The sequence below is a fragment of the Myodes glareolus genome, chromosome 14 (assembly GCF_982192425.1).
Source record: "Myodes glareolus chromosome 14, mMyoGla1.1, whole genome shotgun sequence".
Classification (NCBI taxonomy): domain Eukaryota; kingdom Metazoa; phylum Chordata; class Mammalia; order Rodentia; family Cricetidae; genus Myodes; species Myodes glareolus.
In genome coordinates, this window is record NC_142039.1 from 28,534,517 (window position 1) to 28,552,416 (window position 17,900).

At 40.3% G+C, this 17,900-nt stretch overlaps 1 protein-coding gene across 3 annotated transcripts in view; it reads right to left on the bottom strand.

Moving 5' to 3' along the window:
- Positions 1-1,194: 1,194 nt before the first annotated feature.
- Positions 1,195-17,900, bottom strand: part of Wdr37 (WD repeat domain 37) — a 71,399-nt gene continuing 54,693 nt past the window's right edge. For all 3 annotated transcript variants that reach the window (XM_087896429.1, XM_048460957.3, XM_048460959.3), the window contains 3 exons: positions 8,471-8,605; positions 7,913-8,027; positions 1,195-4,004 (listed from right to left, as the gene is read on the bottom strand). In XM_087896429.1, the coding sequence (XP_087752555.1) occupies positions 3,873-4,004; positions 7,913-8,027; positions 8,471-8,605 (382 nt within the window). In that variant the 3' untranslated portion in view covers positions 1,195-3,872. The remainder of the gene's footprint in view (positions 4,005-7,912; positions 8,028-8,470; positions 8,606-17,900) is intronic.

Consider the following 17,900-nt stretch of genomic DNA (forward strand, 5'->3'; position numbering starts at 1 on the left):
CGACCAATTCTCAGTTCCAAATTTCAAGAAAGGATCCTGATTGCCCATAGATGAGAAGGGACTGTTCCTACTGGGCCCCTGTGGCTGAGGGATGGGCACTGTGAGTGACAGTGCTAAGTGTTGGTGACAAATTATAGGGGACAAATAAATTAGCAATGCTAAGTTAAAGTCTCCCGTGATTGAAATTCCCTAATGTATTGTTTTTTTTAAGGGGAAATCCTTACCAACAGTCCCTTAAAACATCTTGGAGACCCTGACGAATGCACATGCATAACTAGAAAAGGCAGTTCTTCAAAGATACTTTTGGACTGTGGCATAAATAATGCTTCCTTCCTGAAATCACTACCTGTGCTAGACCCAAAATAGACCTCAAACCCATCCTATTGCCATCCTGCTGCCAACAAGGTCTGGCAACAGATACTGTCACCTGGACCTCCACAGCCTGTCTAATCTTACTGCATCTCCATGAGGAATCAACAAGTGCAGAACGAAAGCCACACTTCCTATCAAGGCCTTTAAATGAGACGGTACCTGTTCACCCCAGTCTCATCCCAGGCCACCCACTTCCACACTGTGTGAAGCCACACTGTGGTCAGCACCCGGACCACGCCAAGCTCTCTCTCACCACCTTTGCATGCAACAACAAGAAATGCTCTGAAACTTCCTATCCATTTATAACCTTTACACTTTGGCTAAATGTCACCTTAGCAAAGGCTCCTTGGCTAAATGACCTGACAAGAGCTAGCAAACAGTTATCTAAGCCCACAAGTCATGAGTCCCAAAATACTGCTATCGTTTCTTTCACACGGCATGCCAAAGATCACTAATAAAAGCTATTTTAATGAAGCTGAATTTAAATCTTGAATCTTTCATAACTTCATTTTTAGCTTCTTTCTATAATGAGGTCCATGTTCTTTATGCATAATTAAAATGTTCACAGTTTTGAAATAAGTTTTTTTAAAATCTTAAGTTATTACAGGAAAACAAGACTTATGGATAGTGTGAAAAGAATGTTTTGGTAGAACTTGGTGAAATCTTACCAATGCTAGTCTTTACTTGCAAAAGAAATTGATAAAGAATATAACTGGGTTTTAAGTCTAAGATAAAAATTCAAATATCAACAATGCTTTACAAAGTAGCACAAGAGGAGTAAAAACATAAGACTCCCAATAACATAAACCTTTATAATAGTAATTACAGAACACAAATGTTTTAATGAACTTCGTATTTCAATGAAGACACTGAACATTTAAAAACAATTACATCAATACAGTAAAGATAACTGATTCCACAGAACATTTATAAATGCACTTTTCCCTCAAAAAACAAAACAAAACTTTTTTCACAGATTTAAGTAACAAATGATTTACATAGTCTTCAGGTTCCCAAATATGTACAGAGCTTTTCTGACTCTACAGAAACTGGTATGCAGCAATAAGGGGGGAGCGGGAGTGTTAATTATGTCCAACAAGAAATCTCTTGGGAAATTTTGTATCAATGCACATTTAATAACCACGCATTTCCCCTCCGTTATTAAATGAAATTCTGGACACTCTAGCACACAATAGTGTTCCTATCTCCAAACACTGTTTCTATTGAGATCACATGTGGCTGACAGCATGACTTACCCCTAGCCACATGCACACAGCCTGCATACACTCATGAGCATAAGCCTGTGCCAGTCATAAACTCTTGAAGATAACACTGACCGCAGCAGCAAAGAGATGAGAACAGATGACACAGTGGTTACTAGTAAGTCACATCCTGCTCCTGAGCACTCTGGTCGAGCACCATTAGGGTCTTCTGGAAATGAGTGAAGAGCCTCACTTCTGTGTCGGAGGCTGGTCCCTCCAGTTAGCCAAAGAAAATAAGCAGCTATTGGCAGTGAAGGTCATAGTCTGCATAGAGCTAAATGGTCACGAATACAGATTTTTTCAAAGTGCCAAAACTGTGTCTGGTAGAGATCTGGTTCTTATGTTTACTTTCAGATTAAGATACAAGGAACATTAGAACATAGTTTGTCATCATCATGAGCAACTCTGTGAATATACTGGGATGGAGAGGATAGAGAAACTCTGTGTGTCTGTAGGTAAAGCAGACCACTGGGATCAATATCCTACAGTACTCCATCATCAAGCAAAATACATTCAAAACAGTCAGAGCTAGGTCCTGAAAATGTACGATAATCAATTACAGTGACCAGTCTGACTAGGTTCTCAAATACTCCATGGTGAGACTTGTGATCAGAAGGGTCAGACTTTAAAAATACAATTTTTCTTTTTAGTTGAAAAAACAAAATTACTCATTGAATCACTCTAAATGAATCAGATGTTCCTAATATCAGCTCCTTTGGTGCCCAAGTCAAAGGTGCCAATAATCAAGTTCTCACTCCTAGAAAGTGCCACCAAAGGACATCCAAATGTTTTATGCACAACACACATCTTACACCAAACTTCCTACCACTTCTAGTTCAGGTGCCCTCCTGTGCCATCCAAAGAAAAAACAGGGACCTGAAGGAGAGGTAAGAGGTGGGGTAACTGTAACAGCATACTACCCTTTCTCTTCTCCCCAAGAGGATAGTCTCCAAAGGGCGATGTGGAAAGGATTAAAATGTGAGGGGCAGTAACTGAGATGTCTCTTTATCAAAACTGTAACTCTGTAAAAAACACAAACTTTCAAATATCAGATGAACAGTGGTTTCTAGAAGGCAAGAACGAAAGGCTCACTTGTGCAGTAGTAGGACTGGCACTGAGAGGTATCCAAGCTGTTCTACACAAATGCTTCTTGTTGCCTATGAACTACCCACCATGGCCATTATTTCTCCAGCCTGTCTAGAGAGCCTTTCACCTTCAGGACATGTTTGGTATGATTGTCTTTCTTGCCTTCTACCTTGAATCCAGTATTCCAGCTTTAAATCCAAGCGCTTATCTAGGCAACAGTGAGACTCCAAAGTTTTCCCAATATTTATTTTGAGGTAGTGCTCATTTATTTGCATCCTTGGCTCTCAAATACCACCAAAGAAGTGAACTCACTTAGAAATATGCAAATTCAAGGTGTAGAAAATAAATAAGATTCTGTGTTCAGGCAGCAGGCCTTTGTATAAGGTCAGGTCACACTCGATGGGTGAGTCATCTGAGACTTCTAAACCTGCTTAGACCCACAGCTAGAAATTAAAGTGCTTTGAACTGTTTTAACGTCTAAAATCAGGGGTGAGAATCATATTTTAAATTTTGCTTGTATGAGACCTTGGGAGACTGAAATCATTTTGTATAATAAAAGAACAGAAATGTTTTTTTCTCAAAAGAAACTCTGCACAAATGTTGTAAATCCAGGTTACATTTACAGAACTGGAACAGAAGTTAAGAGTTGAAATGAATTACACAACAGCACATGCTATAACTTCACACAAACCAAACATGAAATCTTTATCCATCAGTCTGCCTCTCAATAGCCAACGCAAATGAGCTCTGCAGTCTTCCCAGGACACGGTAAGTATATATAGTTACTCCAGACAATGTAACAGACTGTTTATGCCTCACGACAGGTACACAGTTCACATTTAATTCATATAATGTAATGTAATGCCCTACTGCTCATCTGTCAACGTCAACAACTCAGCATTTTGTACGCTACATGGGAGGTGAGTTTCACTTCTACTGAACAAAGGATGCCAATATACACAAGACAAAAATAAGAAACAGAATCACACATCTCTCTGTACATTTCATGCAAGCTGGGCACAATGTAAAAAGAACATATACAAGGCACCCTTCCCAGGGCCAAATTCTCACTATAATGGCTGATCAATATGCAGAAGAGCCTGCATGAATCAAAGGTCCATGGCAAACTTCAAACTAAGGAACATCAATGACTTATTTTTCTTGTAACAATGCAGGAATATTGATGTTCCAACCAATAGCTTGCCTATCGAAGCCACATGTGAACAGATTGCACATGGGGTGGTCTTCACTCCATGCTGAGCAGCACACCATTCGTCTGTGACCCTAGGAATAAACATATGAAATAGAATTAATGCATTATTCCTGAAACAAAATATAATACTTTCACCATGCTAATTATAGTACTCAGATGAATAAAAGTAAGAGTGAAAACTCAACATAGGAATAGCTCAAGTGAGCCAAAAACCACTGTGCATTGGGAACATGTCAGTAGCAAGCTGGTAGAGCAAAGGCGAAATGTGTGCCACTCAAAGAATGAGAGGCTCATACCAAAAGTCACAATTAGTCTTTCTTCAAGAAAATGATAAGATTATAGTCACACATAAAAAAAATGAATGTTCACTTTGATATTTTTAAATGAACAAACGAAGCTAGAAGATGTATTTTCAGACACATTAAACCAAATTCAAAGACCTCAAATATTATTTAGTAAATAAATAGTTCACATAATAAAATAAAACACACATGAAACATAAATATGGAATAGCCTCTTCAGTTGATTCTAGAATCCTCAGGAATTCAAATTAAGTATCACAATGTTGGAGGAAATTACTACAAAATAGTTTACAAAACTTATGTTATATATTGTGTATGTACAGGTATTTGAGCACTGAAGATAAACCCCAACATTTAGAATGTTTGCACACTACACAGCAGGAATCACCAATAAATTAGTGTAACAGCTCTAACACACTGTTGTCATTCTTATACTATAAAGCACCAATATTGAGTAAACTGACAGGTATTTATCAAGTAAAAGAAATACTTGCCAAAAGTCAGGCAAGATGTTCTTCTGTAAACATTTCAATATAAATACTGTTTATACATTTGGGTGATTCAACCAGGTTGCAAAACTAACTATAAAAGAAAAACCTGTGTGACAAGTTATGAAGGTGTCTTCACTATTAAAAAAATCTTTCATTGATTCTTTGTTAAAAGAGATTTGTTTTTCATTTGTTTTTGTTTTTAAGGAAAACACATGTACATCCACTAGTTGGCAGTAGTCATGCCTTTAGACAGGAACTACTTAAAGATAACTGCAGGGTATTCTTGAAAAATACTGCAATCCGGTACTGGACAAATCGGTTAGAGAAAATGGCCATCTAGGCCAAGAGCTACCCAGGGAGAACATTGAAAGCCACATCTTCCTGACAAGTGAACGTCACTGGAGATGGAAGGGGAAAGTGCACACATTATGCGTTCACAGCATGATCAAGTGCCTGGAAAGGGGGATCAACCACTAACACACATAAAGAAGGGCTACTCCACACTACTGTGGATAGTCACAACAGGCATTCTTTCATTAAAAGCTCTAGGACTCTGGCCATATGGGATCCCACTTATTTATCTACAAACCAACACGTAAGAAGTCACTGGACCTCAGCGCCTTTTGACTCTACAGCTCTTCCTAACAGTCCCCATAACATGCTTCCCTGAAATACCAAGGGACGCTACCTACACTATCTCCAAGGTAAAATAATTTAAAATCGCTTGTTCTTTTCACTGAGCATGGTGGCACATGCAGCAGTAGACTAACTACTTTATGGGGCTCAGGCAGGAGGATCCAAGTTGAAGTCAGTCTGGGCAACTTAGTAAGAGACTCTCTAAAAGTAAAATTTAAAGTAGCGGGAGTGTAGCTCAGTCATAGAATGCTTACTAATAAGAGTGACGCTTTGGGTTCAAAACCCATTAGTGAAGAAAACAAGCTTCCCATACATTAGCAGTTCTCAAGCTCTGGGTGATAACCCCCAAAGACCATTGGAAAACATGGATATTAATAATATGATTATTTTTTTCCCCTTTGGTTTTTTGAGACAGGGTTTCTCTGTATAGCCCTGGCTGTCTTGGAACTCTCTTTGTAGACCAGACTGGCCTCCAAATAACAATAGCAAAATTACAGTTATAAAGTAGCAACAAAAATAATTTTACAGTTGGGGATCAATGAGGAACTGTATTAAAGGGTTATTATTAGGAAGGCTGAGAACCAACCACGCATGCTCTGTTTTGGTTTTCTGTTTTTAAAACTAGTCAGCTGAAAGCACTTACAACAGTGAGTGAGTGATGGCTAGCTGTAATGATATAATACTAAAACTATACTTATTTATTTGAAGAAGAATTACAGGTCTAAAATGAAGTTAGATGTTATTCATTAACCTTAAAATAAACCTATTTCACATACTGCTAAATGAAAAATAAACCCAGGCACAAAATTTCTACAATTCCAGCAAAGTTGAATATTTTACAAATAATTCCACATGGAATTCTGACCACAAAGTTCTACTTAGAACTCCTTACTTTCTTGGGGGAAAAGAAAGCATCAGAATAATTAAGCAGCACACACTGTCATCAGTCTCTTCACAAATGCTTTCTTTATATGCCATTAGCAATTTTAGGACACACATGAGCAGTCTACCATGTTGAAGACATGACTAAAACTCTGGTAGGCAGATAACTCATGGCCTTGCAGGGTTGTGAAATGATCTTATGGGAATTTCCTACAATGTACACTCAAAGAAAAAGATAGTAATTATCCTGGGCAGCACACTTTTGTAGGTGGCAACAAAAAACGGCTGAAACACCATTGCTGGAAGGATTACCATGCTTGAGAAACCGTGCACCACTTAAAGAGAAAAGGGTGCCATACTGATAGCTAATTCCTACTTCATACTATATCTCCAAACTCATCCTTAGTCTGCAGTGTCTGCAGTACACAACTGATACAAAGCTGGCTTGTGGCTTGGGAACTGTACTTTGAAGCATTTCATGATGAAGTGAAAGTCCCAGCAACAGGAAGGAATCAAATGAAAAGCAGACAGAAGACAGCAACAGGAAAATTTTTTTAAAGGCCCAAGCAATGCTCAAAGGTTAGGCAAGTGACCTGGAAGGACCAGGGAATGGATTCATTAACAGACTGTCTTAGCTGACTCATCAGACATTAGTGACATTCAGGGATGATCCAAAGGGGGGAAAAAACCGAATTAGTTTTAAGTCAACTTGACACAAGCTAAAGTCATCTGAAAGGAGGAGATTTAGGTTGAGAAAAATGTCTCCATAAGATCCAGCGGTAGGGCATTTTCTTAATTAGTGATTGTGGGATGCCCAGCCCATTGTGGGTGGTGTCATCCCTGGGCAGGTAGTCCTAGGTTCTATAAGAAAGCAGGCTGAGCAAGTCATGAGGAACAAGTTAGTAAGCAGCACCCCTCCATGGCCTCTGTATCAACTCCTGCCTCCAAGTCCCTGTCCTGACCTCCTACAATGATGAACTGTGATATGGAAGCATACGCTAAAGAAACCCTGTCCTCCCCAAGTTGTTTTGGCCACAGTGTTTCACGACAGCAATAGTAACCCTAAGATGCTATGCTTTGGAATCTCAGTTAAACACAACCTAAAAAAAGGAATGTTCCTTATGACCTCTGCTCCACTACTTATCAACCTAAACAATGCATGCTGAGACCCCAGCCCCCACTTCATAGAGCATCAAAATCATCTAAGGGCTTCCTTAAGGACATGGTGCTAGTGGTTCCCTGAACACATTCTGATTCTGCTCAGGATGAAAGCAGGCTTTCTGGGGTGATCTGAATAAAGCACACAGAAGCACCCACTAAACTCTTGTATATCACATCTGATGGGTAGCAAGGAGCAATTCCATAATTTATTTAATAATAACAATAATTTTAAAAAAAAACAGAACTTCTTTTTCCAGTGACACCTAACCACAGGAAGGTATTTTTCTGGCTGGAGGTGGAGCTAGGTATCCCATCTCCAGGAGTTCCCACCAACCTAAAACTAGCTCATCATCTCATAAAATACATGCTCCAACTAATTTTTCTCTCTTCTATATGTGAAAGTCTCTGAATGTGGCCTGCTTGTACTTCTCTGAGGTAACACTGACGTAAAACACGGAACTGCAAATTCTCCTTTGCTGTTCATGATGAACACACTGTAACCAATACCTGCCGGCTGCTCCGGGGAAGCCGTGCTAGTCGCACTCCTGACATATCAAACAATCGCACTTGTCGGTTGTCATGGGGGAGGGCTATGATTTTTTGGCCAACACATACATTGATCCTACAAAAAAGATATAAAAACAAGTTTATATAAAATATTGGCATTGTAGTATCATGCAGTAGTAAAAGCCACATTTTTCACTTTCAAGGCAAACTAGATTAGCAAATCACAGGGGTAGTCTGCCTATAACACTCGACAAGAAACTTAAGATACACCTAACTGCCAGACCACACATGGACTCCACACACAGACTTACAGCAAACAGAGCCTCTCAGGAAGTAAAGAAAGCTCAACTCCATCTGGCTATCAAAGGCCCATTCTGACTCCTTAAGTCTTACTACATCAATGTGGTATTTATTGTGTTACGTAAGGTTAAGTACTTACAGACACTGAATTCACATAAGAGGATCAATAAAATACATTTTCCCGGTAGGCTGAACTCCCTTCCCAAAGGCTGTATCATTAAACAAGGCAATAAATTATAATTAATAGGTACTTCTTACCTATTAATGGCAGAGTCTGTACGAATTGTTGCAATTGGAGATCTCATATTTTTTAAATCCCAGACTTTTACTGTGCGGTCATCGCTGCCCGAAACAACGTTGTCTCCCACAGTGAACACAGCAGAGGTCACAGTACTACAGGTAAAGGTCAGACACATCAGCAGTTAGAGTGCAGGACATACCAACCATCCCCCACAGTACACATACACACGTCTTGCTTTCAGAAGGGCAACAGAGGGCAAGGATGTGGGAGATGAGCACGTTTACAGCATCTTCTTCTCTGCAGCCTGAGCCTGCTTCGTAAACTCTCCTTGTACATATGTTACATAAGGAAGGACCCCTGCTTTATTTCCCAGCTGTGCAGGAAAATGCAGTCTATGTTTACTCTGTCCTATCATCCTCAGACAGTGCAGCAAAGAAGTTACTAGAAAAATATGGATTACACAGCCTACCAAAATTTCTATATATTTAGGTCTGGTGGGATGAATTAAGAAAAACGCCATTTCAACTATAACTTCCAATTCAATCAAAACACTACAGTTAGTAAAAATACTGGGCAATTCACAATGGCAAAGAAGTTCAATTGACATTTTTTCCAAGTAAGATATGCCTGTGAGATAGGTCTGTCAATAAAGTACTTGCCATATAAGTATTAGGTCCAATGCTCAATTCCCAGATCCCCATTAAAAAAAAAACAAAAAAAAAACAAAAAAAAACACAGGCATGGCAGTAGACACCTGCAATCCTAGGGCTGAAGGGGTAGAGCTTGGAAGATCCCTGGAACTTGCTAGTCAGCCAGTCCTCTGAAATTTGGGTTCAGTAAGATAACTCAAAAAAAAAAAGAAAAAAAAAAGATCTCAAAAATTAAGGTGAAGAAAAAATGAGTGAGGAAGACACTAGATGGTGACCTATGGCTTCAAAGTACACACACACAACACCACTAGTCATTGGGAAAATTGCCCCAGTTAGAAGTGACCATGGTCTATTAGGTTAACTTGTAATGCAACCCTTTCTTTCAAACCAAAGTCATCAATTACTTGTTGAGAGACGGGACTGAAATGATAAAATGGCACTTGAAGCCTCCCTGTCTCAGCTCATCTGATCCCAATGGGTACTTCCTCTGTACATGTGTCAATCAACAGCGTCTCCAGAAGACTACTGCACATCTGGATGCAGAATAAAAGACACAGCATACAGCAATATATGATCAGGAGAAAAACAGATATATGGACAAACCGTACAATCATGACTGACCTATCTGTACTTTTTTAATAACTATTTCTATTTTGTATGCATTTGTATAGTGTTTTTCCTGAAAGTATGTCTGTGTGAGGGTGTTGGATCCTGGGAACTGGAGTTACAGATAGTTGTGAGCCACCATGTGGGTGCTGGGAGTTGAACCCAGGTCCTCTGGAAAGGCAGACAGAGCTCTTAACAGCTAAGGCATCTCTCTAGCCCCACATATTCTTTATTTAAATAAATAACAGCACACATCCTGACTATAAATGGGGTGCAGCAAAGGTTACAGGAATGTTTGGAGAGCTTCTCCTATTGCCAGAGATTGAGAAAGCATGAGGACTTCTGTTTGCAGTGTGCTCTAGAAGGTTTTGGCCAAGTTAAATTTCAGCTAGTACTTCCCTCAATTAATGTAGAGAAAAAAAGCCTCACCAAAAGATTATCCAACCTTATGCTAATGAAAGGCTAGAAGACATGAGGTTCTTAATAAATCACGATGCTGACGGGTATCGTAGGACATCAAGAGACAAGCATGGCAAAGACGCAGTAGTTTTAAAGGCACCTTTGGACTGTGGGTCCCACAGGGAGGCTAGCGAGCTACAACCACTCACTGGAAAAGCTTCAGACTCTGCCAAACTCCAGCAAACTCATTTATCTTGTCGTGGAGAGCAGCCGAGCATGTACTTCCAGCTGACAGTATGGTACCTTCTCACCACACACCACTGCCTGATCTGGAACATTCTGCTCCCTCCGTGGGTCTCAATCAATGGAAATACTGTAATGCTAGCGCTCCTCATTAGGACTAACAGCTGTCTTCTCAGTCACACAGAGACACAAAACTGTTTTGCATAACAATCTGCCGAAACTTCACAGCTAAGAAAAAAAATGTATGATGTAGAAAATGCTAGACCATGAAATGTTAATGTAGTGTGCTTTTCTGGCATCATGTCAAAAATTGACTACTGGGTTGCCATTCCTTATTTTTAAAATATAAGTGTCTACAAAAGAACAATTTTGTATATGTAGGGCAATAGATCTGAAGTTTACAGAGTAAGCATTCCCTGAATAGAAACTTAAGTGTACAGAATATAGGCTTCTGTGTTCCCGCATACACAATCCATCTTCCAAAAGATTGCGGTCATCTTTTGGAACAACATGCCTATTGTTGCTGTCCTTGTTCAGCTCACGTTTAGACAGTCATGTTGGTGTGATTTATGGTACAGCCTCTAACATACTTGGAGACATAATCTCATAGGAAACTCCCTGACTCTCTCTCTGGCTTTTAAAAATCTTTCAGGACTTGTTTTGTGGATTAACATATATACCTATAACAACGATTTTTTAAAGAGGCCATGAATTTATAAGAGAACAAGGAAGGGTATATGGGAGGGTCTGGAGGGAGGAAAGAGAAAGGGAAATGATAGAATTATATTAATCTCAAGAAACAAGAAGGTTTTTTTTCTTTAAAGAATGTATGTGGAGCTGAAGAGATGGCTCAGCAGTTAAGAGAACTTCTTACTGTTGCAAAGGACCCAGGTTTGATTCCCAGAAGCCATATGGTAGCTCACAACTATCTGCACTCCAGTTCCAGGGGATCCTACACCCTCTTCTGACATTAGAGGGCAAAAGGCATGCCTCTGGTGCACATACACACACGTAGGCAAAAATACTCATAAGCATTAAAAATATGTTATTTAAAAAATTCTTTTCAAGAATGTAGATGAAGGTATCATTGGGACTTTATTGCTCTGACCTGTCAACTGTTCATGTGTATTCCAGTATTAATATCCAAGTGCATACACTCCACGTAGATTGAACAACAGATCCAACAGACCAGTTTGGAATTGGCAACCAAACTATGTCCCAACCAGTCAAACAGGAACCTAGAACACTGCACGATGCTACAGAGGGGGGATGGGTAGGGGAGATGGGAGGTGAGGGGAATGGGGGATTAACTGTATGTCCTGTACCCAAAGTCTGTACCTGCAGTTTCTTTCTTGACAACTGCTTTCCAAACTATCTGTACAGACTAAACTCCTAACAAGTAACATCAGCCCACACCCTAGCAGCCTAATCATGTAGACATGTCAGCATCTTCAGAAGTAATACTTTTTTGCTTTTTCTATTATCAGTGTTTTTTAGGACTTCCACAACCTGTGTTCAAAGAGTCAGATGCCAAATTAACCAACAGGAAAAAAGAAGTATTTCTTGATGGCTAATTTCCCAAATTTAGAAAATAAAATAAAAACAAACAAAGAAGAAGCTGAATTTGTACCATTCTTTTTCAGTGAATTCAACTTTTCCCTAAGGAATAAAGTTATTTCTGCTAGTATCTAACACTACCTTAATATTCTCATTTAGTCACGACTTTGTAACCTTCCCTCCTCAGGATAACAGAATTCTGCAATCTAGATTACTAAAGACCTGCTCATCTAGAAAATACTTACTAAGCACCTTCTGTGGGTCAGGTCTCACTCTGTATAAGTAAATATGGACCAGAGAAGAGGGGGAAACCAATGCCTATGAGATCTCCATTCTAGAGAAGCCAGTGATGTTTGTTCATTTTTAATGAAAGACCATTTAGTCTGGGATGCAGGATATAACTGAGAGCTAAACCAGCACTGCCAGCCACCAATGTGAAGCTGCACCCATCTGAGACAGTCACGGCGATGACTGGCCCACTGACCTGCAGGAATTTCTAAGCACTCTAGAGTAGGGTGTTTAGGACAGGACTAAAGACCTCACTGCAGCCTTAGCTGACTTGGAACTCAAAAGGATCCACCTGCCTCTGCTAGGATTATAGGCGTGCATCACCACACCCAATGGGACTAAATTCTTAAGACTGTTTAACTATATTAGCAAGAACCCTTTTCAAATTCAAAGATTAAAAATCAGTTTAAAATGCAAATTTATTTAAAATTACTAAAAAGTTAAAATAATAAGATTCATACAATAAACTGTGTGGTGGTGGTGGTGCACGCCTTTAATCCCAGTATTTGGGGTGCAGAGGCAGGTGAGGCCAGCCTGGTCTATAGAGTGAGTTCCAGGACAGCCAGGGTGACACAGAGAACTTCTAAATGAATGAATGAACAAATAAATATCATGCAATAATGTCATTCTTGCAATATCAAGAGTCAAGGCTCATTTGCTTTCTTGAAATCTGGTCTTTCTGATTTTAATTATATATAATAATCTTAAAGAAATTGGCAACAAATGTATTGTTTAAACTTGGTGAAAAGTAACCTCCCTCAAGTTTTGATTATTTAACTTTCTATTTCTTTTCTTGACCCAAGACTCTGTCGATAATTAGTAGTGGCCAACATTTCTATAACAGATATTATGTATTCATTTTAGAAGAATAAGAATTTTGAAGGTTCTATGTTTCTGAAACATTATAAATTACATTTTACAACAACTTTTAATACAATACTTGGGCTGACAAGATGGCTCAGTGTGTAAAGGTGCTTGTCACCAAGACTAACAGCCTGAATTTGATTCCCCGAACCCATATGGTGAGAGGAGAGAATTAAGTCTCAAAAATTGACCTCCAGTTGCATGTCCAAGTGCACACACACCCCATACATATACATGTATGCACATAATACATACAAAATGTAATAACTATCTTAGTATAACACAGACAAGATTTATTCATTACAATGATTAAAGAAAGTAAAGCCACTACAATGTACTATAAGGTTTCTCACTCTTAAACACTAACAGATTAGCAAAACTCTCAAGTTGTCAGAAAATTACTCCTGCTAAACCAGAACTAAGTGGCACCACACAGAGCTGAGTGTGCGAGTTGGGTCCTTGTGCCCAGTCCTGGGTCAGCAATGACTGTCCTAGGGCCTGAGAAAGATCTTCATTCCCAAAACAAGGAAGCTGACCAAAAATGATTTCCAACTTGAGAACAGAGACACTTCTATGTAACACTGGACAGTGTATACTGCGAGCAGCTAGCTACAGCTTGAGACCTGTAATAATGGCCCCTCCTTGGGCATCATTTTGTAGAAAGAGACTGCTCATTCATTTCCCAGCTGTCCAGACATGATAATCACACAGAAACTATATTGATTAAAACACTGTTTGACCAATAGCTATGCACATTTCTAGCTAACTCTTACATCTTAAATTAACCCATTTCTATTAATCTGTGTGTCACTAGGCTGTGGCTTACCAGTGTCGGCATATTGCTCCTTCGGCAGCTTCATGGTGTCTCCCTACTTCACCTACTCTCTCTATATATTTCTTCCAGCCTGGTTATATTCTGCCCTGCTATAGGCCAAAGCAGCATCTTAATTAACCAATGGTAACAAAACATATTCATAGCATACAGAGGGAAATCCCACAAAAGAGACCCCAGTAGAAACAAGTTCCAAACACCGTAAGAATGCCTCTCAGAAGTGGAGGGGTACCACATATACATCCATATGTGCACACTATGTATGTACTCCTTACTTTCCACAGACAAAAATGGACAGAAACTGTGGCAAGGAACACTTTTTAAAGCAAGTTACACTGAGAAGGCTGGGGGAATAATAAGACGGGTATCAGGAAGGCACCAATGGGTTCTATGCTTAGGCAAGCAAGGCAGACTGAAAATAAAATGTCACCTTTAAAGTTCAGAATGAAACCAGGCATGACAGTTCATACCATAATTTCAGTATTCAAAAGATGAGGCAGTAGAGTCACCAAAAGTTTGAGGCTAGCCTGTGCTATGATTAGCAGCAATTCAGGCTAGGGTACAAGTGAGATCCTGTTTCAAAAGGACAAGCCAACAAAATGTTCAGAATGGATTATTATCATAACTCTCTAACAAGCAGCATGTCCTTAAAGAGAGCCAGTCAAGAAAATAGCTGACAGTTTTCACCTAACATGTGGAGAATTTACACACTGTCTACTGGTCATTGGAGGACTGACACTTGCGGGGCAACCATTATACAGACCTCAAAAACCCTCCATTCTTTATAATCTTGAAAACTTCACAGTGGCTAAACAGCCCGAGAGTGACCATACATCAGGCTACTGGCAGAAACTTCCACCACCCCTACTTATATTCATCACGCTGGGGCTAAGATATATTCCTTTTAAGCTAAGGCTCAGACATCACTGACTGACACACAGAAGCCAATTGACTTCTTAAAGATGACAAGCCTGTCCTCTGCCCTCCTCTGTATAACACAAACCTACAAGGGTCCCACCAGCACTGATTTGTAGAGAATGACAGTCATGGTACCACTGGTTTCTTCCTAAAAAGTTCCAGAGTCTAGCCTACATTCTGGAAGACTCAAAATCAGCTATGGATCTATAATCTTCATAATTACACCTTACAAAATTCCTCAATACCCTCTAGCTTGTTTTGACTTCATTCAAAGTTCACCTAGGAACCCACAACCTAGTCCAGCAACTCTGTATATTGTACACTTGCCTCATGCAATGGGCCTCATGGCCTTAGACCAATGCATGCCTCTATACCTGCAGATGAACCATACTACGCAGCCCCAGATGCCTACTTCTTCCTTTCACCTTTTACCTGAAGAGACTTCCACACCCAGTTTCCAAGAAATACCAAAAGTCACAGAGACCATTCACCCATCAGAATCTGAAATATCGTCTGCCTCTGCCTGACAGAAAACATGGTCATGATGATGCTTTCCCACCCAGTACTCAGCGCTACAGCATCCTTTCCTTCTACTCCATCTGAAAACAAACCTTCAGATTCCTCCCCATACCCTCTCTACACCACCTCTACACACAAACCTGTGTCTGCCCCCCAAAAAAAACAGGCAGAATGACTGCCCGCAGAGAAGCTGAGACCACGAGGATGTGGCCCTACTGCTACTGCTAGCCCGACAGCCATGGTGGCAGCTGGCCTATTCGTTATGCACCCCACTGCCAGTAACTGTCCGTTTCACACTTCTGAAGAAATTAACTTTTGTCTCATTCTTTTAAAATGGAAATTCATACCTACAATATTCATCAATGCAATAGTTTTCCTTGTGAAATTTCACAGTTGTGTAACATGTGACATGTTTCAAATCAGCTCTTTAGAAAAGATGTATCCTGAGACAAATACAGTGTCTCACTTTTTAAAACCCTTCTTCACAGTAAATGTTATTTGAAAAGCTACAATACTAAGTAATGCCTACAAGACATAGCAGCTTCCATTTAAATTCAGGTAAATGTCACTTTTAGCATTAACCAAAGTAAGCTACTTTTTTGAAACCGTTTCTACTTATTACTCTGAATGGCTCCAAATGAAGTTCTTCTACCTTAGAGCCTCAACACTGCAGACACAATGGCAGTCCTTTGGTGTTATTAATTAAGCAGAAGAAAAGCTATCATCTTGGTCGTTTTACAGAGGAAAGCATAATCACTGTAGAAATGCCACACCATAGTGCCAGACTGAAGACAGTACTCACTTGGTGCTCTCTAAGCAACAGTACTCAGCTAAGCTCCTCATTTACCTGTTTCATGTACTAGTCCTCTCTTCCAAGAAGACAAAGGCTGTGAAGAGAATAAGCCATTCCTCACAACCTGCATGTGCACAGACCAAAATACACATAATTTAAAAATGTAAGCTCCAGTCTTATTTTATAATACAGTCCTTCAGAATACAGAAGGGAATTCCTAACCCATATAATCAAGTGTTGCTTTATAGTGGAATGTGTCTTAAGCTACTACTCAGAGTTGACATATGTTGATATGCCCACTTTAGGAGCAGCTAGGAACACAGCTTGGTGGCAGAATGCTTGCCTACCATATGAGGGTCAGGGTCTGATATTCAATACCATCACCTTTTTTCCCTAGTAGATATACCTATACATACACTCACAAATATTTATGGGTCCTGACATATATATAAGGAACAATAAATGGAGGAAATGAGGACTGAAAGATTAGACTGCCTTAGTCACTGTTCCACTGCTGTGAAGAGGCACCATGGTCACGACAACTCTTATAAAGGGAAACTTTTAATTGAGGCTGGCTTACAGTTCAGAGGTTCAGTCCATTATTGTCATGGCAGGAAGCACAGCAGCATGCAAGCAGACATGGTGCTAAGGAAGGAGCTAAGAGTTCTACATCCAGATCCACAGGCGGCAGAAGAGACTCTGGGTCTGGCTTGGGCTTTTAAAGTCTTATTCAAACCACCATTGACAGTAACACAAGAAAATATAACTGACTCCAGAGACGCCAAAATAGAAGACAAAGCAGACACACAAAACTCAAACTGCACCAGCAAATTCAGAATAGGAACAATGTGATACAAACCGGATTCCATATTCCTCTTCTAAGTCATGTTTGTATAAAGGAAGAGGGGAGAAGGGGAGGGTTGGGGAGAGCTTGAGGAAATGGGATGGTTGAGGTGGAGGAAGGACGGATATGGGAGCAGGGAAGGAGGTATCTTAATTGAGGGAGCCATTTTGGGGTTGGCAAGAAGCTTGGCTCTGGAGGGATTCCCAGGAATCCACGGGGATGACCCCAGCTAGGTCCTTGGGCAGTGGAGGAGAGGGTGCCATAGCCACACTAATGACTACCTTGCATATCGCCATAGAACCTTCATCCGGTGATGGATGGAGACAGAGACCCACACTGGAGCACTGGACTGAGCTCCCAAGGTCCAGCTGAAGAGCAGAAGGAGGGAGAACATGAGCAAGGAAGTCAGGACCGCAAGGGGTTGGTCCACCCACTGAGACAGTGTGACTGATCTAATGGGAGCTCACCAAGTCCAGCTGGACTAGGACTGAACGAGCATGTGATCAAACCAGTCTCTGAATGAGGCTGACAATGGGGGCAGACTGAGAAGCCAAAGATAATGGCACTGGGATTTGATTCTATTGCATGGACTAGCTTTTTGGGATTCTAGTCTGTTTGGATGCTCACCTTCCTAGGCCTGGATGGAGGGGGGAGGGCCTTGGACTTCCCACAGGGCAGGGTACACTGTCCTCTCTTAAGACTGGAGGGGAAAAGGGGAGGGTGAGTGGGGGAGCAGGAGGGAAATGGGAGGAGGGGAGGAGGTGGAAACTTTGAATGGTATTATTTATAAAGCAATAAAAAAAGAGATAACTTGAAAGAATTTTTCGTTCTTTAAGAGATTATTGGAGAAATCACTTATGTGGAACAGCTGGTTCCCCAAAGATGGTAGTTAATGACATTATGCTGATCTACTACCCAGTGTCAATCCTGTAGT